The 27,245-nt window shown below is 38.3% G+C and overlaps 1 protein-coding gene across 1 annotated transcript in view; it reads right to left on the reverse strand.

Moving 5' to 3' along the window:
* LOC113151362 (ribonucleoprotein PTB-binding 2-like) overlaps nucleotides 1–27,245 on the reverse strand; it is a 69,258-nt gene that overhangs the window by 21,711 nt on the left and 20,302 nt on the right. The window contains 2 exon segments of the mRNA XM_026344322.1: nucleotides 6,012–6,176; nucleotides 6,881–7,188. Of these exon segments, the coding sequence (XP_026200107.1) occupies nucleotides 6,012–6,176; nucleotides 6,881–7,188 (473 nt within the window).

Consider the following 27,245-nt stretch of genomic DNA (forward strand, 5'->3'; position numbering starts at 1 on the left):
AAGTGGGCAGATTACGAATCAGTGGGACACAAACGTATTTGTACTTTCTAAGCCTGAGCACTGATGCCTGTTACCACAGCTCTCAATCAAGTGGCTCTCCACTTCCTCCCTCCCTCCACCTCTCCCCTCATTCGTCTGCTGTTCCCTCCGGTATGAACAGAAATGGATGGATGGAAAGAATGAGGGAGGAAAATTGATGTATGTGTGGAGGAGTAGGTCGATAGGCTATTATCATCAGCATACATTAAGCAAACTGTATGGAAATGACCAAAACCACTTTACCACTTGAGAGATGGATGGATGGATGGATGGGAGAAGGGAGGAGAGTGGGAGTGAGGAGGGGATGGAAAGGAAGGGGAGGAGAAAAGAGGAGTGAAGTAGCAAAAACATCAGCGATTGATTAAGTGACTGACAAGTGGACTGTGTGAGGGAGGGTGGCTGACGCAGGATCTGATCTAGAAAAGATGAAGGAAAACAAAAACCTGCTTATCATTAATTTTTGTGAACACACAACAAATACAACAGGAGTAAAAGTGGATAAACTACGAAACACGCATTATATAAAATTAGATTGTGTGCAAATGGAATTCCAGTTATCATCAACAGTGTGTATGTGTGTGTGAAAAGACTGAGCAACCCTCTCCATACTCCTTTTACTGCAACTGCACTCACAATCTATAAAATATTCAATCGTTATTCAGCTCTGCAAAAACTCTTAGACACATTTATAATGGGAAAGGGAGACCTGTATGTGAGCCTTGTACTACATGCTAGCTGCCATTTGGTTCTCGCTGTGCTTGTGTATCTTTCTCACATTTGTATTTTTGCTGTTCATCCAGACAGAAACCAAAAGTTGTACAGACTTAACATGTACATAAAACCATAAAGCAACACTGGAATGACGCGTGTCAACAGAAAAAGGTGAACACTCAGAATTATACCTGACAGACAACACGTAGCTTCAACGTATGGGGCGAGTGTCATGCTGCTATACAGTGTTACAGCTCTGTTTCATGGATACTCCACATAAACTACCAGGAGTGTTTCCCTTAATTACAGCTCTAGGCGGTTTCTACTATTTGTTTTTGACCTACTTTAGGGAACTAATTTTTTTGAAATATTTAACCATTGTCATAAATTGACAATATTTTCCTAAATTAGTTGTGTGTGTGTGTGTGTGTGTTGGAGTGCAGAAACCAAAAATGCTAAGCTAGCTATCAGTGTGTCTGACAGCTCTTGACCTCAAGTCCTGATCCCCAGCCAAGAGATGCTGACCGAGTCACTGGCAGGGCTACGGCTCTGAGGAACAGCCCTGTCAGTCTGAGTGTGTGAAAGAGTCAGTTTAAACGGCCACATCAGTTGTCTGAACCAAGTGATGAGGTCACAACTGTCCTGTCACATCTCTCTGTGAAGGAAGGTACATGAGCTATCACAATGACAACTTTATGAATTATGAAGAAATTATTCGATATAATCCGCCTACATGTTAACAATGTGCCACATATCCAAGCACTTTATGGTTAATTCTGCAGCCCTCTCCCTGAACTTTGGTCCCTTTCTTTTCTAGGTGGCACTCAAGAAATTTGGAAAAGTGGTGACAAAAGATTTTAGATCTCACATAAAAAAATCTCCAAAGTCATTTTCTAAATTGTTCATATTTTCAGCAATTCTTATTCAGGCACTAAAATAGCTCTCCTCAACTCACATGTTGTCCATCAGTCTACAACCTCCAAAACGCTTGGTCACATAACTGTTATTTCCCAAAACGCTCCAATTTGCGATATTTCGTGCAGCAGTGTAAAATAAGCAAGATTCCTCATTTTCACAACAAACATTTTGGAATGAAGAAACCTGTCAACCAGTGGAGCCAGATGTCAAAACACAGCTGGCTGATGAGTTTTTAATAATTTAATAAATTAATTTTAAATTAATAACTTATTTAACAATGTAACTCTATGGCACAGATGAGTAAAACTGCAGACTGAAGGACGTAATGTGTAATTAGAGGTACGTCATTGTTTTTTCTGCCCCTTTTTTACCCTCTCTCCTGTCCTCCTTGCTGATCTCTCCATTTACTGTCTATTAAGTGAACACACTTAAGATAGGCAACCTGTAAGATCCAAGACATTTATTCAATTCCTTTTCATAACTGCCAAGCTTGTACACATTTACATAAAAAGAAACATCTCCTGATTAACTTAAAAGGTGACTAATTTGCATCCATACTTAACTTCATTGACCTCAGTTATTCTGCAGCCTTTCAGACTCATCTAAAAATTCACATATAATTTGACTAACAAGGTAAGTGAATAGGACAAAGGTTAACCATTTTTAGTTAGTAGGAGGATATTATCAGACCATTTAAGTTTGTTTACCAGGAAAAAATACATTTGTGCTTCCACTATTTAAAAAAAGAAGCATAAATTATACGTCATTTGAGGCACATAACATGATTCAGGCAAGCATTACATGACATTTAAATAAACTGTGATAACATTATGTATCACAGATGTTTGTTTACCAAACAAGTTTTTGCACAAAGTTTTTTTATTCTATTTGTGATCACCAAAAGGTGTCATGAAACAGGGCACCTATCTTAAAGTTATCCTTCCTTTGCATAAAACTTGAGCATTGTCAGTTTTTCCAAATGTGAATAATAATTATGTCAAGCATCTAAGGATTGTACTTGGGAAGGCTTTAATTAGCTGTGCAACAATGAGTGCTGATGATTGTGAAGAACGTGTTTTTCAGAGTAAAATGCATCACATATTTGCTTTTGTCTGTTGCTTCTAAATGAAACAAAGCATCTGCCTATGTTTTCTGAACGCAATATAAAACTCGTTTTCCTCTCATAATTTCAAAAATTTAAGGCGGTTTTATCTTTAAAACCATCTTCATGGCAATACATCTATTGCCTATTTTACTAACTGTGCAATTGATGCTATCCCTCTTTTTTAAACTTCATATATTTACATATATAAACTGTATATCATATATTTACATCCACCAAACATCCACAGCCTCATTTTGTTTCAGTTGGTGGTGAGAGAAAACACAAAGCCTTTTATGCTTTTGGTTGATTTGACTTCTTTGTTTTGATCCTTTCTGTCAATTAAACACTGTCTCCAGTAAAATGTTTGACTGTCGATGTTCCCGTCTCTTTTCCTGTGTCTTCCAAACATGGAAATTTACTTAAGAATACACTAAAAAAAGGAACATTATGTGAGATGAAATTAAATAGCTCTGTGGCCTATAAACAGTAGAAGGACATTAGCCTGTCTCTCTCCTTCCATACTCCATTTCATCTTCTCTTTATCCACCATGTTCCTGCCAACTCTGCTCACATTCACAACTCAATCCCATTACAGACATTTATATATTACTAATAAAATAAGTATTCTTTTCAGTGTCCTAATCTGAAAGTAAATGTGCATTTAAATTTTCATCATTATTACATTTACAGTTAAAAATATGCCAACCATCTCCTTACTGTGATTGACATTCTACGCCTCTGCACTATTTTACCTCAGTTCTATCTCTCTCCATCTTCCACCATCTCTCTATTAGGCCTGGCACTGTCAGCCTTCTCTCACTGCATCTTTTCTCTAATAGGTCTGGCATTCTCAGGTCTGTCCTCCCTTCTTACTGTCTCCAGTCTACTGTCCTTCCCTCTAATATGGTTGACATTCTTTACCCTCTGCTCCCTCCATCTCTCCTGGCTGACTCAAGCTAAAGTGCTGCCTAGAGGGCCCTTTGGTGGGTAGCAGAATTATAGCACTTAGGGCCAAGGCCACAGGTTAAATGCAATCTGAACAGAGGAAAAGTGACAAGAGGGCTCAGTTCTACTTATGCACATGGAGGAAGAAGAATGTTTATGTAAGGCAGACTGCAAAACATTACATAATGGTGTGAGACATTATTATGCAGCAAACGTCTTTCTACTGTATGGTTTGACTGTGTCCATAAGTATGTATATCTAGAGATGATGTGTTGAGCAGACAATGACCTCTAATCCGTCTTAATACTTTTCACTTCATAGAGAAGTAATATAGACCTTTCTTCTTCATTTTTGGGCCATTCTGCCATAACAGACAGTAGAAATTAATAACAATAATAATTAATACTTGATACTAAGAATAGTCTTGGCAACGTCTTGTGGACAGGCAGCCTTCATAAAGGGTTTGGGGTTCAGTGTCTTGCATAGAAACATTCTGACATGTTGTCAGGAATCAGGGGAACCAAGAGTTGAACTACAAACCCCGGGGTTCGTAGACAACTACCCTACTAACTGAGCCCTACTCGGCTCTTAATAGTGGAAAATAGTAAAGCAGACAGACAACACCGCTTTTATTCACACAGCCTTTTCATTTTCTTTCAGTGAAATCAAGCCGCACTGTCCGACTGTTCTATCATCTTAAACCTTAAAAGGTTCACATTTGTGTGTGTGTGTGTGTGTGTGTGTGTGTGTGTGAATCTCTTTCTACTTAATTTTTCACTTTGCCAATGTGGTACAGAAATTTGTGATCCTCAGAACATGGAGTTATGGACTTTCTGAGATCATCCTTTATCACTGCTAAAGTAAGATGGTGAAAATGGTAAAAATTATACCTGCTAAGGCCATCATGTCATCATTACTGTATGAGGATTTAGCTAATGTGAGTAGTCTCTAGCAAGGTGTAGCACTCTTCCTGTTTCATTGCCTGTGGAGCTATACTCACTGTTGGTCCACATATCAGCCAAATAGTTGGCAATAAATCTAGTAAAGTAGAAGGCTAGTCCTTTCCTGCTGTGATAGCCAAGTAAACTCAAGCACACAAGCCTAAATCAGCAGCCTTAGTTAAAATGGCTTTGCTGTACTGTTTCACAGCCAGACTAGTGTAACAATACTGTCACTACATGACGACTCCTTTGAATGCTGTCTTGCTACATCGTGCATCATCTTACTGATGCACTAGGTTTCATAAGCTTGGTGCCTTAAATATTCCAGTGCAAACATGCTGAAGTGAAGTAATACACCATAGGTCAAAGCCTGCTGGCTCTGCAACAGTGAAGCAACATGAGCTAAACACCCACAAAGCATCATGGGACCAGGATGATGTGGGTGTATTGATTTCTGTGTGGGAGTAGGGCAGAGGGGTGGAGCTAAAACTGGAAATTTGGAGGATGACCATTGAGTGATTTCTACGTGGACAAGTGGGGGTGGTGTGGATGTAAGGAGCAGGGTGGTATACACCTACTATGGCCACATTATTTACATACTGTAAATGAGGGGGACAAAACATTAGGAACACCTCTTAATGCAATGAACTCCAGTATACAGTCTGTCTGACAGTTTCATCAAAGACTGTGAAATAATAACAAAAAAAAGCTAAATTCATGAGTTCTTGTATTACACAAGTGTACCTAATAAATTGACCAGTGAGTATATAACACAGATGAAAGAAGCAAGTAAAAAAACTGAAGCAAAGCAGAGTGGGATGGAGGGAGCTCAAGGGTGGGGCTGGTGTCACAGCAGCCATACCTCACCATGGAAACTGCAGCTTAGTGATACTAGGAAGTTGTCCAATTGGGACCGCTGACCTCTGAAGTTTAAATCAGCACCTCTCACCTGGCGTCCACGTGATAAAGGTGTGTGTGTGTGTGTGTGTGTGTAAGGAGGGAATGATTTCAAAATGAGCACAGATCCTTCATTGGAGTTTGATGTATCCAGTATTAATGGATAACATTTTCCTTAAAGTTTCAGGCTCCCATAATATGAAAAAGAAATTAGGAACATTTATCTCAAATACTGGCTGCACAGCTGAGACATTTTCAATGAGTTGTAAAATCTGGATACATAATTTTGCAGATCTGCTTGTACAAGGTGTGAAAACTAATGGCCTTGTCAGATTTTTTTGTTAGGCATTAATTATACTTGCCAAATAGCCTGTCATATTAGGATAAGTCCACTTTCAACATACAATGAAACTCTAAACACTCATATGTTTCTGTTTGCAGAAATAGAAACTCACCTGGCAGAAGACGGGTTTGTAGGTTTCAGAGAAGAGTTGGGTCAACTCTTCAGAGTCACAAAGATCTAGTGGCAGTCGGTCCACACACAGACACTTTGAATGCAGGTTCTCCTCCTGGCTGAGCTGGTTGACATCCATCCACTGCACCATCAGGGAGCGATCACCCTGCAAAGAGTTGAGTGGTCTAAATCAGACCCTGAGCTGGATTCACACTCCTACAATAAGTACCCTTTAAATTCTGTTGCATAAATATGACTTTACTTGCTGTTTGTGTTTAAACTACTGATTTTTATTTTATAATCTGGTGATAAACTGAAATTCAACTCAAACAAACCCACATTTTCCTTTATTTCTACTGCTCGTTTCCATCAGCCACAATTTATTAATTTATGTTTAAGTCAAATATTTTTGTAAGTAAATAATTTATTGTGAGAACATGATCAAAGACTGAAATGCATCATTCCTCTGCTCCCTTTTGTTAGAATAGTGGCTCCCAAACCTGGTCCTCGAGGCCCCCTATCCTGCTCTACCACTGCTGTTTAACTGGATCAGGTGTGTTCAGTCAATCAGAAAGGATAGAAAACAAGCAGGGCAGGGGAGCTTTAGGACCAGGTGTGGGAATCACTAAGTTAGAAGACAGGTTGGTCTCAATTTAGTTTTTTTTTTAAATAAAACACAGAAAACATGTAAACTACCTTGTATTAGCAATCAAATCAATTAAGAACGTGAATACTTGGAAAAGTACAGTTCAGGTTTTATGCCATCGAACAATCCCTCCTTAGGATGATTCTGTTTGCACACTTTCTCTGAACTATAGATAATTGTTATTTTTCTATGACATAGTCATTTTAACCAGTGCTGTAACATACCAATGGTCGGCCCAGCAGCTCAGAGCGGGCCCTTGAAGCAGAGTCTTTCTTCATATATTCAACAAATCCATAGCCTTTGGAGTGGCCCGACAGGTCGCTGTACACCAGGAAGGAGCGTTCGATGTTTCCGTAGGAGCGCACCAGCTCCTCGAACTGCTGGGCGGTGAAGGTGTGGGGCAGGTTGGTGAGACAGAGCAGGGAGTCGGTGGGCTGCAGGGTGACGTTGATCAGACGACCTCGGACAGTGCTGTGATGGAGGGAGCGGATGGCATCCTGAGCCTGGTCCCCGTTCAGCAAAGTCACAAAGGCTGGAGGAGGACATTATGGAGACAGCAACGAGGGAAAAGACAAACAAAAACAAGAACGGACACAAAGAAAGAGATGCACAGACATAAATAGACAAGGACGTGTGAAAGACTCACACAAACATACATTTAAAGCAGACATTCAAAAAACAGGCAGAAAGCAGTTCATGGAAAATGCAGAGTGAAAACACACAGTCAAAGAACATGCAAAAAAACAACTCACATGGAAAGCAAAGAAAATAAATGACAAGCCGAATGTGGAAAGTGACAATAGATAAAAGAAAAATTGGGCACAGACAGTCATAAAGACAGACACACAGATACACAGAGAGAAAGACAACACATTAGCTAGAAAGCCCATAAGGAGCCACTATGTAGGGGGAATCCACTGTGACACCCATGCACATACAAACTGACTGTATATATGGCAGACAACCAGTAATACTGATTTGTACTACAGTGTAAGTATTCTTTGTAAGATATTAAATATCACTGGCAATTTAACGGTGCTATTTCAAGAAGTGTTTTTATATCAGTAATATTGTTAATGTCATATTTCAAATATATACTACTACAGTTTGTATTATCAGAGCCTCTTTTTTTAATCACTGTGTTTGTTTTCGTCGTTATAAAAGCCTACTGTATACCCTGTACGTCCTGAAGGCTGAGAAGTTACTATAGTTACTATATTACAGTCACTTAAACATTAGATAAATTAGTTTTTCTTTTTAATATAAATTGGAATTGTAAGGTCATAAATAGACTTATTTATTAAAGCTAAAAATCTAAAAACCCAGAGAACATTTGTGTCAGTTGTACTAAAGCTATGTGTGGCACAGGTTGTTTGAGAAAAACACCCCATAAACTGAACAGATATTAAATACAAAAACTAGAGGCTCAAAGACTCAAATTTAAAACATATATAGACTCAAATAGACAAACCTAAATGGACAGCCAAAGCACAGCCACGGTGACAGAACAGAAATCTTTGCCCAGTTGCTAGATAAAACATATCTACCAAAACTAATGTAATCCACCATTGACCCAAAACATCCCAACTGGACTCAACTACACAAATCAGAAATACTTAGTGTGGTCCTGTGAAAACAGCTGCTACTTTTGTCACAGCCAGGAAAATATGGTAAAAAGGCAAAAGAGACTTTTCACCACCTCTATAAACAACTACTTATGCTGGTACTACAGAGCAAGTGCTTCAGTGTTTCATGGAAAAACTATGTAAAAACCAATGACCCCATGGTGCAAAATTAAGTTTAGTGTCGCTGCAATCAATTCCTCACTGCATCCACTGCAGCCTAAATAAAATATTGTGTATTTAACCTATTTTAATATAAGATTCCAATACAGCTAGTGGAGTTATCAAAGGATATTTACAGACAAAGGCAGTGTTTGACCATTTCTGTGCACAGTACACACTAGTACCCTGTGACTGCTATTTGAAGAATCCTATGTCATGTGCTCCTATATTATATATATCCTATATAATGGTGCTACATGTTGAAGTTAAAGTAAAAAGCCTGACAACTGTAGCATAGGAGATAAGTTGAGCCCCACTTTCAGCTCTTATGTTCCATTACCAATGACAAGATGGAAAAACCACATCCATCAGTGTTAAAATTCAGCATTGTGCGTATAGTCAAAGCCAAAGAGGTATGATCTTCAAATACTGAGAGTCAGTATTTAAATGAGACTGAAGCAAAGAGTTCAAAACAGTCACTGGGAACCTAAATAATGTCATATTTTTTAAAAAGGGGCCAATGGTTATGCTATCCTACATGTCAAGAATGTAAGGATATATTTAAATACAATTTATTGTAATGACGTGAAGATTAAATGATGTTGGATCACTGTGAACATGTGAAAATATTATAAGCAAACACAAAGTAAACTACGTCAAAAACTGTCATCACTGGTATGTTTTGTTTCAGGACTGACCTAGGAGGTAAAACATATCTCCTGGGAATGTAGCACCATTTTTTTCAACATCAGTGTGAAACATCAAACAGGTATGTAAATGTGTTTGCCTTGTTTGACTGGGCAAAACTGAATATGTTTGAGCTATTCCAGAGTAATCTCCAAACAACAGGTCACTCACAGCCTACATTCAATCGGCATAAATGTAGGTGCTTGTGCTCGACTGTGCTGTGTGTCAATGCCACATTTGGAGAACGACCGGCAGAAACAGTGAAACGGAAAGAGAAAAGAAAAAAAGAGGTGATTCATACACCAGCTAGTTCCAGACTTTCTAAGTCACTACACACATCTGTAGAACAGTTCAGTGACAAAAAGGAAACTCACAATTTCAAGTTCCATGTCTGATCCCAAGCACACAACAGTAGGTTTATATGCTAGGCACAAATCACTGAGTGAGTAATTGTTAAATTATTCAAATGACAGAACTGGCAGCTGATGTCTCCAACACTTGTCAGAGGGAGCAACAGAGCCAAACAACATCAGAATGACGATGATTTCTGGTGCATCTGTGAAACTAAACCAATAAAATAGCAAGTTGGGCAGGACAACCTCCTACATATATCCATCTTTTGAGTTTCAAATATTCAGTGCCTGAAGGTGGCTCTGAACTGTTCATTTGTCCCTCTTGACCCAAAGGCAAATCAAAAAGTTCTGCACACAGTCTAATTACAGCTGTGGCCATCGGCTGAAGTAAGCTACAAATTTACTCCAAAAATGGTAATTTAGTATGAGGTAAGACTTATGGTGTGCCATTACAGTTTAGTAAATCACAGCTGCTTGCTCTGCATATCCTATAAACCCCTCTCAAGTTCATTAAACATGAACTAAAATAGCTAATAACTATTAAAGATATTAACGTACGTATGTAGGGCGGCAGCTAACAATGATTTGCATCGATTCTATGTTGGTTATTATCTGAAGAACGTTTTACTCTAACAAAAATGTCGAACAAATCGCCAGAAATGTCCCCAGGGTCCAAAATCTTCTAGGTCTGACCATGAATTCAAAAATCAATGACCACCACTCTTCAATGATACAAAACACAGAAATGCTGCTAATCTTCAAATTTGAGAACCTGTGAATAGAGAGTTGAACATATTTTATCTTGGTTGCCTACTATAAGAGTTATGGATCAACCTAGACATTGTCTTAGCATTGGAACACTACTGGCACAAATCTGTATGTACGTACGTACGTTCCCTTTCTAGTCGTACTGGCTGCCACATCAAAATGCATTCAACAGTAGAACACATGCGGAGCAGAAAGGAGATCTGGAGGTGGCTTAAAAACAGCTGTGATGCAGGATGCCCTGACTGACCTGCTCACGAACACCACCTCTTATGTGACATCAAGCAACAGAAGATACAAACACACTAACACAATGTGCACATACAATACAAATTCTTCAAAAGTCGCAGATCAAACTGCTTTAAAACTGCTCTAAATGTGCAGGCATCTATGACAGAGTGTATGCGCATATCAGGTAGGTGGTGGGATCATGGAGAATATTTGCCAACAGTGTCAAAATGAGCAACAATCGGGACACATGCTCCACAGGTGTCCTTTAGTTTTCACAGAGAACATCACTGTAGGCAGATCTAATACAAGGTCAGGATCAGGCTCACACATAGAAAATCTATCCCCACCTCTGTGTATATCATCTATCAGCCTGTATGTGTTTCTGCAGTCACCCCCCTTCCCCTCCCCTCGCGGTTCTGTATCTCTATTGATCTCTGTATTGTGTTTTTGTGCCTTTTCTTCCCACCTTAGTTCACTCTGACTGCAGTATTTCGTCTTATCTATTGGCTGTGTGCCTGTCTGTCCTTTGGTCTCTTACTACTTCTCTCCCAGTATCTTTAGCTCCAGCTCTGTGCGCCCATCTACAGATACTGCCTCCACCCAAATCAATTACCTCAAACTCCATCTAATGCTCTTTCACACACACACACACACACACACACACTCACGCTCACACAGACACACACTGTAATGGATCTCTTACACTAAGCTGGGAGCCTAATCTGGTTTTAACCCGCTAAGTATGCTACCTAACATTAGTCATTACAAGGAGATGGGGAGAATATGGTTTGAATTTTATGTTAAAGCTCTCTCTTCTTTTTTCTATTGCCTCTAATGACACAGTGCAGCCTGGCAAGCGGGGGCTGACGTCAAATTCTGCTCAATACTTTCTGCCGCAGTGAAAGGGAGAACTCTAAGACTCCTAAAGAGCTTACAAAATAATCTTATAATTCATAGTCAGGCAATCACTGAGTGGGCTTCCAAGTGAACTTTGTCAAAAAAGAAAGAAATAATAATAAAAAAAAAGACCCAGAGAAAACATGAAAAAAATTTATACAAAAGCGCCAACGTCTTAATTATGGGTCTGCTTCTGAACATGTCGATTATTACCCCAACTTCCTATGAGGAGTGTGCAGGGGCGCAGAAAAAGAAAATCTTCAATTGAAATCACCTCGAAGGCTGCAATTCTGCTGCCACAGTCCCTGTTGAAGGAGCTAATTAAAAACAGGGGAGTTACGAACAGCACAGTGGACCCCTGAAACTCCAGGGGCTCGTCCTCACGCTGTACTCACACTGTATGCAAGGTGGCCCTGCTGTTTCATCTTAGCCTCGGGGGGCCTAGATGAATATCAGGTGGACATAGAAAACCCCTGAAATAAATAACTCCAACCAAAAAAAAAACCAACAGGGGAAAACTGCTCCAATAATCTCAGCCCAATCCACCTTTGTTGTCTTATTATGGTTCTCAAGAACACTTTAAATGTACTTGGTATCTAGCACTTGGTAAGATCTGCATCAATAGAATTGAGTCGAAGCTTGTTTTTCTTTCATTACATGTAAAACTATTCTGCTGTTAAAGTTGGACCCATTTTTATGATTCCAGCTCAATGTCAGTCTGTCCACTACTATTTCTCTGCTCACACCATATGGATCAGTCAATCAGCTGCGATAAAGAGCTCACAAAGATCAGCATGGAGTCTCCAGTCAGGGTTGTGCAGCTACAATTTGGATAATATTTATTCCAATTTAAAACACAGAGAAACATGGCTTTATCTTTCGTGGTTTTACAATGAAAGGAGAAGAAGAATAATACGGACCTGCAGACATCACTGTGTGTCTGTTCTACAGTGGTTTGTGTTGTGTCACAGCAGTCTTTACAATACAGTAAAATAACATGTAACATATACTACTACAATACTGTTAAAACAACCTGTCACATTTATGACATATTTTGACAGCTACCATGTGGGGAATTGGACCATGAAACTGCTCACTCCAAAACTGCTGACATGCCATAAGTTTGGGCTAAATATGTACTGTCTCCTGTCAGCTCAGGGTAAGATTGTGTTCATGTCATTTAGGAATTATGGCAACGATAAGCAAACTGTGAATAAAATTCACATCAACATACCAGTTATAAAGATCCAAAATGCAAGTTGTGGACTGTGGACTTAGTCTTGCTTTAAACAACACTGTAAAATTGCTTTATGTTTATTTGGATATGGTGTAGTAGCCGGAGATTCTGGTTCTGAACTTTTTTAGTTTCATTATTGTTTAGCAAATGTGATGTTTTTTTAAAAGGAAATGTTTAATCATTAGCCCTTCACAGTCACAATATGACATCCTGACCTAAGGCCAGTCTGAAATGTTAATTTTTGTGTTAATATGCTAAAATTTACAACAATTTATATGAGAGATTTCACCAGCAACCCGTTTTTTTCTCTCTTACAGGTCATCAAAATTATCATTTGGACCATTCCATAGAACCTCATCTCTACTAAAGGGGAAAGGTTGTTTAAGTAATTATGTTGAAAAGTTCAAACTTGCTTTAGAAACTAGGGATGCTGATTAGAAATTACATCATCATTGCAATTTGAACCTGAACTAAGGTTATACTAAGTGTGTGAGCCAGCGCCGACAGGCCAAGAAAGATGAGCTCTCTCTGGATCTGTTGCTCTCTCTCTATTTATCAGTCTCAGACACACACACACACACACACACACACACACACACACACACACACACACACCAGTGAGAGCACTGAGTCTCCTCTGAATCATCCTAACAATGAAGCCCCTAAGGACGTTCTTAACTGCGAACTGCAGTGTATAAATCTTTAGATCACAGCAAACATCATCTTCGAGGGGATCACAGCTTTGATCTGAAAGGCTATCCAAACATTTGCATTGCCTGAAAGGCAGCTGTTACAAAAGTGTTTCCACAAATAAGGATTAAAAACAGCACACAAATAGAACAATGATATGTGGCCCCTTTGACAGATTGCTTACCTTTGACTACATGTGGTAAAACACCATCAGCAAGTATGTCTACAAATACAACACACACACACAAGCACTCACTAAAATAGCTATAACACAGCTTTGATTGTGCCTCTTATTTCTGTAGCACCAATAAACCCTCAGCCTCTTTTGCATCTCTGTAGCTTTATTCCTCTCTGCTACAGTATCTACATTGGTAAACACTTCAGAGGAGCTGTATCCTCATCTCTCATCCTCTCCTCTCTCTCCAGCACTCCTCTCATCCTCAGAGCCCTTTGTCTTCTAACACGTTGGCCCTCCCACACTTTCCTCTCCATCATTACCACCTCCTCTTGATTCAGTTTCTCTTGCTGTTTCCATCTATCAGCCCTTCCATGCCAGTCTTCAAGCAGACTTCAGGGATTCGATACTTAACATTTAATTATAAAATATGTATAATTTCAAACAGGTGTAATGATCAAACGCTAATTGCACAGCCATGTTTCAGACGTACTGCATGTAACATCTGGATCTCTGTAAACCATTCCCACACTTGTTCTGACAAACTAATAAATTAAAAAGATGAACAAGACCGTTTCTCTGTTATGACTAATCTTGGTCTCAGCCCCTAACCTTGCATTTTCAGTCTCTACGGTCTTCTGGATCAAGTCCAGTTGTCTTTTTCTGCCCACTATCTCTGGTTGCTCTGCTAAGTTAGCTGTCATTCCCCAGTGGAGATGTACCGTTTGCAAAGTGCAGGTAAAGCTTATTGTGTGCTTGACTCCTTGCAATATAAAGCTATAGGCTCCTTGTTTTAGACATGTTATTCTATGCAAAAATGTACAGAAAGGGAAACCAAAAATCAATCAATAACATCAATATGATTTTAGACAATAATTTACAATTTATGCTTATTTATACTTTTCTTTTCACATCACATTTCAAGCTTCTGCAGATCCAGAACTGTGTTGAAACGGCAGTGTTGAACTTAACCAAGCAGTTACTCCCCATACATATCTGAATACACATTCTCATCTCAGATATGGCCACAATATGCTCTTGTCTAACTAAGCTGCTGCTCATAAATCAATCTAGTTCTGGATTGAACACACTCAGTGTAATCCAGCAGGTCAAAATTACATTTTGTGAAAAAGTCCCAAATCATTATCAACATGAACAGTATCTTTGAATCTATTTGATATTCTCCACATCCAACAAGGCATAATATTTATGCCTATCAGGCTCATGTATGTGTTTGCCATGTGACAAGATGAGTTGCAGTATTGGTGGCAAAATATCTTAAGCTACTCTTACACATTTCCCTTCCATTTTGCATATAGCAAAAGCGGTGTTTGAACTTTCTGTCCAACTTGGGACTTTATATCCACAGTCAACGCATTCATTAACTTCAGAAACTTGATTTTTTTTCCCACAGTTCTAACTTGCATCATGAACTTGCTTTGTTTCTTTGCTTCCCCTTTGAGCTCTTATTATATTGGGTAATGACTAAAAAATGCAGACAGGAACAACTGCTGCTAGAATTTGAAATAATGTTACCACAAGAGGCTTGTCTGCAAGCTGCTAGTGTTAGTACCACTACTTGTGAGGAACATATTGTAGCCAACTGAATATTCTATGGTAATATAACTAATATTAATGGAGTCCCAATTATCATGTTTATTATTAATAGCTTTAGTAGTAGTATTAAGGTTTATAGTCAAGTGCTTATGTGAGGTGGGTGGCTGGGTGGGTGTTTAATGTATAGATGGACACAAATATATAGAGATAAGAGAAATGGAGGGATAGATGGATTAAATCGAGGCAGTATTGAGTGGATGTAACACTAGGCATCTCTTCAACCAGTCGCCCACTCAACCCGCCCACAGCTACATTGTTCACTCAGCTACTCAGTCCCCCTCTGAAATGTTTCACTGTAAAAATGGATGCATAGTTTAATACAACCACAAACATAAAACATTAAATACAGTTTTTTGTACACATATGGAGATTTACATTTCAAATGAAATCAATTTATAACAATGATAAAAAGCAGAAGCTATTATAGCAGTCTGTCACCCGTCACAAATACTTCAGTTCAATAAATAACAGTGATAGTGCATTTAAATTCTGCTTATAAAACCTCACCTGCCAGACACTGTATCATCAATTCGTCATCCATTGATCCATCCTACAGAACACTCACTCTCTCATTTTTCTTTTTATGCATCCTCCCTCAGTTCATCTCTCTTTATTTGTTAGTTATACAGTGTCATTTTATGTTAGTCCCTACCTTCATCAATTCATTTACTTCACATTATTCGTCTTTTCACCCTCTTCCTCTTTTTTGGGGATGTTTTGTAGACAAAACAACTTATCAATGATTAAAATAAATAGTTCATTAATTGAAAACAACAATTAGTTTTGGTCCTAATGTTGTTCAATGTAATCATCGGCTCTTTTACAAATCAGTAAAACCATGCACAGCCACCCATGAAACTGTCTTACACAATACAAGAAAGTCACATGAACCACAAGGCAATAAGGAAACTATGAAACCGTTTTCTCAGAATCTGAATAAGCCACACAACCATAACAAATGCAATAATTAAAAGGTTTTACTAATGATCAACTGATGGTATAGCCACCCCTAAATAAATACATACAAAGTACATAAATGACTGCAATAGAAAAAGCGCTTCAGTTGCTTTATAATTCATTTGGTCTCTTACTCATATTTATTTCATTTATCAGACAGACTACAAAGACACTTTCACAAAAAGGAACTTATGAATATTTAAAACTATATCCTGACAATACATCAGGGAGGCACAAAAAAGGTACACTTCCTCTTTTGATGCACTATGATGACTTAAGGCCAGCTGTGCGTTTGTTGCTCCATTAGCTGTTGTCATAAGCTCTTAGCTCTTGTGTGCATTTGCGTGTGCCTTAAACACCTGTCCTGATCACACTGTGAACATCTGACTATCTAAAAACTCAGACCTTAACAGTACGTGTTATCTATAGCCGTGTGTCCTCACTTGCACATGTATTTGTGCTTCAGAGTATGTGTGTGAAGTCTTGATTGTCACAAAACCGTTAGACCGAAGAAGTGAGACCATGTGTATCTGGTCTCTTGTAGAAGATAAGACAGGGTTAATACAAACAAAAAAACTAAAAACGCCCATTCCTTCTGATTGTCAGAGTTGACTATAAAACTAGACTTATTTCCATTAACCGTAAATATGTCCAACAATATCCTAGACAACACAAGATAATGTTTTCTCAGTCAACACTGATCACAACTGAATATCAATCAAGAAAAGCAGACTATCAAAGTATTCACCAATTAACTTCAGTCAACTGACTTTTCAACTGATTAATCAAGTAACCAATCCAGCTCTATTACATTTAGTCACTGCATATGTGCACATCACACTGCACAGTAAACCACACAGAATTATTATTGAACTGAATTCTATTCAGTTGGAAAAAAGATCCTCAAACTACATCAATTCTTGATATTTCAAAGTTGTTTTACCAAGGTAGGTGCAAGTCATACAAACACACCAAAAGTAAATCTAGTAGGTAAGTTGGTGAAGGAATTACTGTGGGTGTTGATGCCCTTATTTAATTTAAAATCACTGCTGTTGGCGGCATGACAGGAATAAAGATGCATTACAAATGAACTACCACAAGTAATTGCTGCAGAATTGGCCAATTAATACCAAAGCCAGGAGCCAAGTACCAGTCTGTGGTCCAGGGGTTGTGAACAAGTGCGCTCTACAAATTAAAAAAATTAAAAAGAACCTCCAAGCTGTGATTGAAGGAATGAATATCACAAAAATGCTCCATGCTAATGCACCTGCTGCACCAATACCCCACTATATATACACCCACCCCATTATATATACACTCTACTGTTCAAAAGAAATGTCCTTGTTTTTGAAAGAAAAGGAAATAACTATTTTAGTGTAATAACTACATAGGTGTACAGAGGGCCATTATTAACAATCCTGTGTTTCAGTGGCACCCATTGCAACTGAGTTGAGTTAGTATGTTATCAAACAAAAAAAAGCTCAAAGTAACCTCAAACACCTGTATGTTAGTGAATGTCTGCTATGTTTGGCTGCATCTGTCAATTCCCTTCATAGGATATAATATAAATAAACAAAAATACAGTTCAAAAAATACTTCAAAGATGTGCAACACAGGAACTAAGATGCAGTTTGGTGCATTAGCAGTACTGTTTCATATTTGTCCAAGAATTGCATAATTTAGGCCCCATTATTCACTTTGTGTTAACCCAAGGCACAGAGCAATAATACTAGTGCGAACCCGCAAAGGAAAAAGAACCATCATTATTGACATTATCATCATCATTTCTGAGTCAAATAGGTTTTTTAGCTAAGAAACATGATTCATTGCCTACCCACAGTACACTTGGCCCAATGAAAAAAGTGTGAGAATTTAAAATAATGGAAACACACACACCAATGAAACACGTTATGACATATTCAGTAAGCATGACAGCAAGAGGTAAGATATGCAGGAACAAGGCCTGTGTGCGAGTGCTGTCTGTGATCAAAAGATAACAGTCGCATCACATTTGCGTGGCCTATGCTGATTTGCATTTAGAGATTCACAAGTAGACAGATGGACAGATGATGGCACAGAGGGAGAAAAGGAAAAGGGGAGTAAGAGATAGAAGGCTATAAGGGAGGGGGTGCAACATAGAGAGAAAGGGAGAGAAGAGAGAGCAGTGACAAGCTGCTGTCCAGGGAAGCAATTAGATGGACTCTGCTTCTGTCACTTAAGACAGGAAGATGGAGAACAAAAAGTGAAAACAGTAAGAGACTAGTGTTGAGTCTTATGAGTCTTATAATGGCACTGTTAGCTACTGTAGTGTTGTGCAGTCCTGCGAGAACAACCCCAAATACACACAAACAAAAACACACAAAGCCACATGCCTTTCTCTACTAAAGAGCCAAAGCATCAAGTCCAATTACTAATGCCCTAATTTGAATAATTGCTCTTAATGTGCAGTAAAGCCAAAGCAGTTGCACAAGTGCTCAGAAGCTATTCAGTATACTGCTCACATAAAATCTGTTTTAGTTCTGTCATTACAAAGAAAAATGATGGAAGCTGACAAGAATACTTAACTGTGTAGGAAGGTGTTATGTGTTTTGAAGTGAGGATATAGTTTTAGAACATCCATAAAAAGGTTTTGGCACTCTCATTTTGTTTGCTGCCATGATAACTGGAAAATATTCACAATTCATTATTTACATATGCACTAAATAAATGTATTCTTGTAATTGAGTATGATGTAAAATAAAGTTGATTAGTTGAGTATTGTTTAGGTTTTTCAAATTCTAAATTTTGAAACGCCTAAGCAAAACCCCATTTTAACCATCACATCACACAAAATTAGGTAACATACCACCATTGCTAATTGTATGCATTTTCATTAGAAAGTATTTACAGTATTTACCCCTTTTTGCACTACATTGTAAATTTAATGCAAAAAGGAAAAACTGCCATTGTCCATCAATCTACCCACAACAACCCATAAAGATAAAGTGAAACATATATACACATTAAACATCAAACACACACATGTTCAGATCCTTAGTTCAGTGCTGTGTAGATGTCCCTTGGCATAAATTACAACTTCAGAATGTCTTGGAAGAGTCTCTTCAAGTTTTATATATCTGGATATGGACAGTTCATACTATTCTTCAGATCCTCTTCGCAGGATGGAAAACATCTAAACTGTCATGTTCCGGTCTTTCCAAAGATATTACGCAGGGTTTAAACTCCAGGACAGAAACTTTTCCTGAGGCCATTCCAGTGTTGTTTTGGCTACCCAGCCGATGGTCTCATGCATTCTGGAGCAGGTCTCTCTGTTTTTGGCTGCAGTCATCCTCCTCTCAACTCTCAGATTACTTAAGATAAAGCTTTATTGTCATAAAGCTTTATGACAATAGTCATCCTCCTCTCAACTCTCAGATTACTTGTCCCTGCCCTTGAAAAGCACCCTCATAGCATGATGCTGCCACCACAAGACTTCATCTTTTCCGTAGGGATGGTATTAGCAGTTGAAGAGCAGTGCATGGCATCTAGCTATGTCAGACACATAGCATGGTACTAACTTTACTCACTTCTGGTTCCACTGCTGTTGCCAAAATGTACCGTATCATCATGGCTAATGTTACCATCTGTTCTGTGTCACAGGCTGTGGCCTGTGTCTGGTGACTGTACCATATAAAGGAATGATTTATGCAGTGCTGCGGACATAGTCACCATTCCAGCAGGTTCTCCCACATCTGTAGTGGACGCTGTGAAGTGCTTTTAAAGTGAATATGCTCAAATATGTTTGTGTCTCATTTATACCTCCCACAGGTGGGCTACAATTTGAAATTTGAAATGGCCCCAAATGTATAACCATGGTGATGCATAAAATGAGTTTGTTTTTCCGACACTTGAGGAAACCCCAGGCAATGAACCACAAGCTTTTCTCTGACCGTTAACTTCCATGTTGTACTCCTAAACTAAATGCACCCTTCCAGACATCACAAACCACTAACAGCCAAGCTAATCGACTTTCTCTTCAGCAGCATCATTACCAGAACAGAACAACACAAACCAACAGCAACCCAAACACAGAGATATTAATCTTTGTAAGAGGTAGTGAAAACAACAAAGGAAAGAAACTAATATAAACCCCAACAGAAAAAAAGAAGCAGTAGATAGAAGATTTTTATTGTGCCTTTAAAACAAATGATTCATGGCATCTCTGATTTCTATGATACAGAACATGTCACTGGCCCCACATTTGTCCTTTGGACTGTGAATTTTTAGGTTTCATCCACACCATCACACACACATGCCAGCCTGTGTTGTCCTCATTACTGGACAGTGCATTAACACAAAGGACCCCATTGAAAAGTAGGGATTCCCAGGATAACCCTCACCATTGTATTTCCAGATCCCCTGTTCCGCAGCACTGCCGAATTAGTCCACATACCTCTGTGACATGTGGAAGCGCCTAAGCTGAATGAGGCTGGTTAGTTGGGTGACTGCATGGATGGACTGATGTTTGCAGATTCCTAACAGGCTAGTAGACAGCTTCATATGCCTGCCTGTGGGTACATACCATATATAAATGTGTGCATCCTGTGCTTGTCTGCCATCCTGACTAGCTGAGCTGAGCTGAGTTTAGAGTTAAGTTTTGGTTGTGTCGAAACAGACCTGTTAATAAAAACAAACAAAACTTTTTCATATGGAATATTTAAAAACTAAGTAAACTGTCTTTTTGACTTTAAGGGCTCTTGGGGGAAACATTGATGTGGAACTAAACGTATTTTTAAGTTTGTGATCGCAAATGATTTGTGAATATTAATAACAATGTGTTGATTACCTAAGTTAAAAGCTCAAATAAAATTTGTATTTGCAAATAAATTTTGTTTGGCCAGTTCTGAAAAAGCCAAGTAAACAATCTAATTTATTAAAATAAAAAATGCAGAGTGGAATTAATGGCAAATGCACACAGCATAATTTATCTAAAGCCTCTGGCAAAAGGTGAATTAAAACCTTTTGTATGGAAAGTCTAAAATTTAAGAGCTGGACTGTGAATATGCAAAATTTGTAGCCAACTTAGAATCTGCTCTAATGATGACATTGCTGGCAATTCCAGACAGCAATGTGAGCATGAAGCTGACAATGATGGATGGCTATGATGGATACCTGCTAATGGTGAGAAAAAGACACAAGGAAAGAAAGAAAGAAGGGAAGAAAGGAGGGACAGAGGCTCAAAGAAGAAAACTGGCATATCTGAGGATGAGGAGTTTTGGTGTTAGTAGAAAAGGGGCAGGCGAGGGCAAGAAAGGTAGTGGATGCTCTTGTTTTGTGTGCGAGTGGGAGTGTGTGTATGCTGGCAGGTGGGTGTTTAAGGAAAAATATCATTAGCTGTGGAGCTGAAGCAACGGTCCGAAGCAAAGCCACAAATGGAGACAGAGATACACGCACACACAGCAGGACATGCTTAAACACACACATTAACACAGATGTGTGCACGGTAGCACACACTAACAGAGACAGATACAAACAGTCTCTTCGGTATGACCTAATAAGTACAACCGCCAAGGCTGGCTCACTGAACTGATGGTCATGAGGTGCAGATACATGCCAAAGCCGTTCCAAGAAGTACATTTCAATTAGAGTGGAGTTTGAGAACCAGCCAGAGGAGGTTTCACAAATTACGTATACCACACTAACAGTGAGAAAAATATCTGTAGATATACATTAGTAAATTTTTATATCAGTTCAAATAATCCTACCCTGTCTCCTACAAAAACAACCATTTTATCACACAACTGCTGTATTTAAATTCATTTTAAAGGACATGGTGGATTTGTAATTAACTAGTTTATTTAGTAGCTGTTACAGAGCTTTCAGACAAATCACAGGATCTGCATGAACTGCTGATCAGACCTTTTCATTAAACAGACTGACCAATCACATCTCCTTATTCCACATGATTCCCAATTAAGGCATGATCAATATTATCAAATACCTTGTTAACACCACAGCTTTGTTAGTTTTGTCCCTGGTTGCATCTAATGCAACATAGAACAACAAGGTTAGGAAATGTGAAAAAATAAAACAGGTTGTGCAGGTATAAGAGAACTGGGAAACAACATAATGCAAATACAGTTGCTGCTGTGCTTAGGGAGGAACAGAAAAAGCCATACTACCATTAAGTGAAAGCACAGTGCTCCTGTCTTGGCACAAAGAATATTGGCGTGAACTGGTATTTCAGAGACTAATCAGACAGTGACAAGGATACAAGATGAAAACCATCTTTGTGGATGGTGTCCAAGAAACAATTCCTCAAAAAGTGGCACAAAACTACAAGATTAAACTCTGCCATAGACAATAAAAAAAAGAATGATGGAGATCCTTTGGACCAATTAAACTGAAAGACTACAGCAAGTTTGGAACTGACCATGACTACCACAGTGACTTCACAGTGTAAACCATATTTTGCAATACCGCTGTTCTATAAACTTACCAATAAAACGAGTCCCCAACTACACACATACACACCAAACAGATATTTAAAACAAACAAGACTTTCCCTCTCCCAAGTGACCCATGCATGCTTGACTGTGCTTTTTGTCTGCATTTATGATACACTTAGCTGAGGGAATATGCTGCATTTCACACCAATTATAAAACTCTCTCTGCACACATAAAACCACAGAGCTGTTCTCTGTTTCCCATGGGGATTTTGACATTTTTGATCTATACCTCCCCAACAGCAGAGACTGACCCGTGCAGGTTTCTCAAATAACAACATTGATATTTGCAGATAATTATGAAAAATTACTGCTGACTGTAAATAAACAAATTTACTGCAGCGGCTTTATATCTATCTATATAGTTCTGTATGTGAAATTTAATTCCCTTTTGTGTTGTGTTAAAATTTTATTGTGCAATTATTTTTTGTGCATTTCATTTGTGCATTTTTTAGCCCAGGGCCTCTGTAATAACAGCATAAACACGTAAAACCTTTAGAAAAAACAATTTAATATCTTAGGCTCATTTAACAGATTACAACTGTATTCTGCATGACAATGACCAAAATAAATAAATAAATAAAATAAGCTTTTGAATACTGTAATGACATTAAATATGCAATAATAGTAAATATTTTCTCCATTATTATGAGGGGTATAAATTCTCAATGTATGTTAGTTTGTATTAAATAAAAGATTATCAACAAATTTGTAGGAAAAAAACTTTACATAAGAAAATCTGAAAATGGCTGTCGACAAGCTCACCTGTTGATCACCTTCCTTGTTAAAGAAGAACGAATTACATCATAGCCTCAAAGATGTAGAGTTTACCTAGATGGGCTAAAGCTAATTTTTGGATAATCCTATGCTAATGCCGGTGTTTAAGCAACAAAATGATAATGAAATGTTACAGTGGCATTCTTTATACTGAAATTGTAATTTGAAGTTAAATGTGAGTCTTTTAAACCAATTTAATTTTGGATAAGATTGAATTTAAAAACCTGTTGTAATCTTCACTTAATAAGCATACAACATAGTAGCTGCAGTATCAAATATCATTTTGGTCATGGATAGTGGAAGCCAGATCAACTACAACAGGGGATAGGACTTCAGCGCTGTTTACTGTATGAATGTTTTATTCCCATAATAGCTCAGTGTGTGTGTCTGTATCTGTGTGTGAGAGCTAAAGAAGCAATGCAACCGTTTTCAAATATTGTTTAGTGTCAACTTTGTCAACTACTTATACTACACAAATGAAATTCAAACTATATGTTCATGACAGCTTACACTTCTCCATTGTCAACTCAATGACATAATCTCAAAAGCCATGGAAAATGACACATCTGGAGTGCAGATCAGAAATGCCTCAGCAGTGAGGACCTCGCAAAAATGTTTCACTTAAAAAATAAACACTAGTTTTTAAAGGATTTCACTTTCATGAAGAAGAGGGGGAGAAATACAACAAGGCCTTTGAGACATGAAAATAATAATAATGAAACACGCATATTCACACTTTAGAGAACACAACAAAGGACATTTTAAAAATGTGATCTTCCAGGTTTTCATCTTCCTTTCAGACCCAATCGGGTTATTATGTTGCCGCAACGTTTCAATTACTGGTGACAACCAAGCAATGTCAGTCAGATAAAGTAAAAGTCAGATAGAAACACAGTTCATGTTCAGATAAAATGGTGTCTTTTCCTGTTGATGAACAATGCGCACTATTGTGGGTTCCTCTACAGTGCTAAACATCTGCACTTTAAGAGCCTTAAATTCACTTTAACATATTTCAGTTTACTTCAGTTAAAATTATTTCAGTGTATTTCACTTTTTCAAGTGTTGCTTGGTGGTGCAGCTAGAAAAAACAAAATAATCTTATTTTTTAAGTTGTTTAAAGACTGAAGTGAAAAGAAGAAAGAGGCATGGGGAGAGAAGAAGGAGAGGGTGAGTCAGACTGTAAACACTTGGTTGGGGTGAGATTATCCAGCTGCCATGAAAACTGATCCAATGGCTGGCAAGTTCACACTGACTGTCGTGTCTCTCACACACAAACACACTATAAAACACATTTGTAGATTTGTTTTGACATATTAAATACACATTCAGTCATGTATACATCAGCACAAACACACACCAAATATAAAAACTATAGAAGATGAGGTTGCTTGGAAGTGTGTGTTTAAGGTAAACGAAGAGGCGACAAGCCAGGGGGTTACCGGATCAGGAGAAAATATTCAATCCTGTTACACACACACAAGCTAATCAATCTTCCACATGTCTCACTGAAGTAGTTAGGGATCTCCCACCACACTTGCACAAACACACACACACACTCATACCAACTCAGGAAAGTGTCTACCTTAAGCAATCGTACTTGTACTTATTTCACTTGGGTGAAAAACTGCAGTATTATCACACAGTTGTCAGACAGACTGTCAGCTTGCACATCCTTAAGCAGCAAATAAGATATTATGGAGACCACATAGTGCACCCCCTTACTGTATAGACACATATGGAGCATCTGAGCTGCAAACAAGCTGTTCAGGCTACACTTTGTGGAGAAAAAAAGTGTAAGAGAACTAATAGTCCAGCTCCAGCAAAGTTCATAGATTGGAAATTCATCTTAAATGTGGCATAAGGGTTATTAGATAAACAATGGTAAACAATGGAGTTGTGAAATATTTTATAGGTAGGAGCTAAATGAATGTAACATAACATACTATCAAAATATTTAAACTATCAGTAGTTAAAATTGTGTGTTGTGATATACAAGAAGGTGGAACTTTTGCTCAGATTGACAATTTCATACTGGTCAACCTTGGTCACCACTGATACTGTATACTGTAATGTTGGCACTGTCCACAAACAGGGTTGGATATCAACATATAGTTTCACCATTATAGGAATACACATGTTTTACGCTGATAGATTTTTACACTCTGGCTATTATACAGATCCACCCATTCAACCCCTGCACTACTAACCATATGATGGTGTTAATATAATTGACCATTTTATTCTTATGGTGATTAAGGTTGGACAAACCATGAGGTGAAAACACTGTGTTACTGCTTCTCTCTGTGTAACCATCAACACATTACTGAATGCTGACCAGTTCCAGCACCAGTGTAAAGCTAACAAGCTGTGAAAGCTCCTGCTCTTACTGTGAAGCAGACAAAGCCTTCCACCTGCCACATCTCTTCTGAAATGTTCCATCTTAGTCCCTAAGAAAATCCATGATTGTATTACCCGAAAAAAACAAAACCCTGTCTTCGAGCTGATCTTTCACCCATTCCTTGACAGAACTCTTTGAAGACATATATAAATTCTTCACGAAACATTTTCATTCTTAATTCAAAGAGATAATACTGACACTCCCAAACATTACCGTGTTATATTGTCAAAATGCTACAGTAAGTCGGTGAAAGAAGTAGTATTCCACTGAAGATGAAAAAGAGAAAGGGCAAAAGTGCTGACAGAGACAATGACAGTGATGTTGGCAGTGTTAGAAAAAGAACGACAGCACATGACAAAGATAAAGAGCAGATAAGTGAAATGAAGAAAAGATAAAATAAACACAGGACAGTGGTGCCATAGCTAGTATCACCATGGGTTTGTTAAGGAAAAATTAAACTTTGCCTTATCGGGCTCTGCTGTTCATTATGTTGTATTCTCATCCCACTCCTTCCACCTCAGTACTTGCAGAGCCTAACACCCAATGCCACCACAGTGGCCTAATTAGCAGAGCAGCGTGGCTGCTGATCCTACGAGGGCCAGTGTTTCATCAGGCTCTCATTTGCTCTGAAACACCATTAACCTTTTGGACAAGCTGCTGCTTTGATATCTCAGCTGTTTACAGCTCCCTTCTACTTTCTAAAAGTATTATGTTTCAGGTGCTTGGCTGACTACTCGGACTAAATATAGGCACTATGTAAGATTTCCCTGGAAAGGGACACACTCTAGGGGCAGGGGGTATGCTCTATGCTCTTTTATGATCTTTTATTTCCAGACTTATGTATGCACCCATGATTTGCCAAAACTGTAAAAACATAAAGGAGAGGTCTTGTGCTCAATTTGTCAATTATGATGAACAACAGATAACTGAAGAAAAAAGGTACCCACCTAAGAGTCCCAGAACAGCTTGTTATTTTGTACTGACTATTGCTATTGGAATTCAATTCATTTTCATAAACTTACATAACTTTCCACTCAAATGCTTGAAATATTATATATATATAAATTCATAAGCACTTGAATTCAACCTATTACTGACTCCACATGCTATTCTAGCAGTTTTTAAATATGTATCATGGCACAATGCATTCAGCCTGTCAAGGAGATTAATCGTCTAAACTCCAGCTGTAGATCATTTGGTTAAAGACATTTTTATTTATCTAAGCAAAAAGCTAGATTGAGTGCAAAAAAAAAAAAAAAAAACCCAAATGTATAACTGAACAATTGCCTCAAAAGGGGAAGCACCTAACAAATACATGAATCGCCATAACAGAGACCTCTGTTCTGTCAAAGGGATTCAAAGTACCCACCAGTCCACTGGTGCCCACCACCCACTGCTTCTGAGGTATGAAACTATTCAGTGTTTCAGTCATGCTTCACCCCACCCAGGCTGTATTTGTCACTACTTTCCATAAAACTATAAATATAAATTTGTGATGACAGATACAGTATGGGACGACTGTAGGTTTAGGGTTTA

This window comes from Anabas testudineus, chromosome 4 (assembly GCF_900324465.2).
Source record: "Anabas testudineus chromosome 4, fAnaTes1.2, whole genome shotgun sequence".
Taxonomy (NCBI): Eukaryota; Metazoa; Chordata; class Actinopteri; order Anabantiformes; family Anabantidae; genus Anabas; species Anabas testudineus.